Source organism: Geosmithia morbida, assembly GCF_012550715.1.
Source record: "Geosmithia morbida isolate 1262 chromosome Unknown scaffold_5, whole genome shotgun sequence".
Classification (NCBI taxonomy): domain Eukaryota; kingdom Fungi; phylum Ascomycota; class Sordariomycetes; order Hypocreales; family Bionectriaceae; genus Geosmithia; species Geosmithia morbida.
In genome coordinates this window covers 542,473-544,304 of record NW_023336192.1, presented here as the reverse complement: position 1 = coordinate 544,304, position 1,832 = coordinate 542,473, and the positions used below count along the sequence as shown (strand labels likewise).

The 1,832-nt window shown below is 54.4% G+C and overlaps 1 protein-coding gene across 1 annotated transcript in view; it reads left to right on the top strand.

Annotated features, from left to right (window-relative positions):
- Positions 1–889: 889 nt before the first annotated feature.
- GMORB2_6184 (Pfam:DUF227) overlaps positions 890–1,832 on the top strand; it is a gene marked incomplete at both ends in the record, with an annotated part of 1,165 nt that continues 222 nt past the window's right edge. Inside the window, 3 exons of the mRNA XM_035468154.1 lie at positions 890–993; positions 1,084–1,372; positions 1,581–1,792. Of these exons, the coding sequence (XP_035322135.1) occupies positions 890–993; positions 1,084–1,372; positions 1,581–1,792 (605 nt within the window). The remainder of the gene's footprint in view (positions 994–1,083; positions 1,373–1,580; positions 1,793–1,832) is intronic.

The following is a 1,832-nucleotide window of genomic DNA, read 5'->3' as shown; positions in this document are numbered from 1 at the left end:
TTTTTTTTTTTTTTTTTTTTTTTTGATTCCCCGTTTGGTATTGATGAACTTTTCTTTCTTGCTTGCTTTTTAATACAGCATTTGGACTGGCAACAGTGCGGGCAATTCAGTTTTCTTGCCCACCCCACCCCTCCCCCTCCCCTTGTTTGTTTCGATGCGCGCGCGAAGATAAAACCGGAAAGATATTAAAAAAAAAAACATGTCAGAAGAGGCACCAAGATGCTCATACGGCACACGACGAATTACTGATGGAAAGAAGGACTACAGAATGTATGCGAACCAACAGCTGGAGATCCACGAACCATGACTTGCATCAGGATACATCATGCAGAGAAGGTCCCTTTATTATGTGGGTCGATGGGTGATTTACGAAGCGTCAATGAAGGGGAAATGAATGCTATTATATATTATTAGTATGTAGTATATATACATATATACCAACCGCAACCGCAGCCAAGCCCAAGGATATCTATCCTCTGTCCTTCCTGGCCCGGCCTAGAAGCCTCTGTCCTGGACGGGGACGAGCGAGGTGACGACCGTCTAGGGAGAGTAGCCTGTACAGATCGATACGGCAGCAGACAGGTATGTGGGGATGCGGGGAAAGGAAGCCGGGGTTGGATGACGGAGCATCCCGCGGATGTGCTGACCCGCCGCCCGCAGCCGGAACCGCGGCTGGAACCTCGGGACCGATGTCCGTACCACGGGAACGGGAGCAGAATCGTGACGTGTCTGGAGAAGAGGGACGGAGGGTTTACATGGGGGGATGTTTCAAGAGATCGGACCAGGCACGACGACGTCGAGTCGTCTGCCGAAAGCTTCAACAGCTCACGCCACCTCGTCACACGCAGACAGATAGACACATGGACAGGATACGTACGTGCTAGGGATCATGGCAGGAAGGGTGCGTCGACCCGTCGACGAGGCTGCATCGGAGCCGCATCTCTCTCCAAGAGGATGCTCCCGAGATCAAGACTCCGGTTTGAGCCGAGGCTGGTAAGGGTCATCCCCTCTTGCGTCGAAGCCCGATAATCGACTTTTTTTTTGTTTTTTTGTTTTGTTTTTTTGACCGTCACGGTCCCGCAGTTTCGGCTTCGGCCAATCCAACCCAGCATACCAGATGACAGACTCGACGGGGGGGGGGGGGGGGCGGTTCGTGATGCGCAGGAAGCCACCGGGCAGGCCGAGGTCGTTGGACGTCGACACCGGCGAGGCGGTGGGGCAGCTGCCGCGTCTCGACGAGACGACGGTGCGCTTCTTTGGCGACGAGGCCCGCCAGCCGGCCGATCGGTCTCGTCTCGTCCATGGGGATTACAAGGTTGATGATGTCGTGTTGCATAAGACGGAGGCGAGGGTCACTGGTATCCTAGAGCATGTCTTCTCCTCCCCTCACCCTCCCCCTGCCCGCTTGCTTCATCTCTCTTTTTTCTTCTTTCTTCTTTCTTTTTCTTGTTGTTGATGTTGTTGTCCCTCTGCTTTGTATTCTATCTTCTTGTTCTTCTTTCCTGTCCAATATCGTTCCCCCCCTCCCCCAGATCAGGTATGTTGGGGATAATATCTGACGAGAAAAGAAAAAGAAGAAGAAAACCAGAAAAAAAAACATACAAAGCTGGGAAATCTCCACCGTCGGTCGCCCACTATCGGACCTGTGCAACCTCATGACAGACCTCTACACGGCCAGGTACCCCGGTGCGTCGACCTACGACTCGTCGGGGTTCCTGCCGGGCCGCACGCACGGTCTGCCGCAGCCGGACCAGATCCTTCGGCGGTACCGGGAGGCGACGGGGACGGGATGGTGGGGACCCGACGCTCGAAGACGTCGCCTGGGGGGGGGG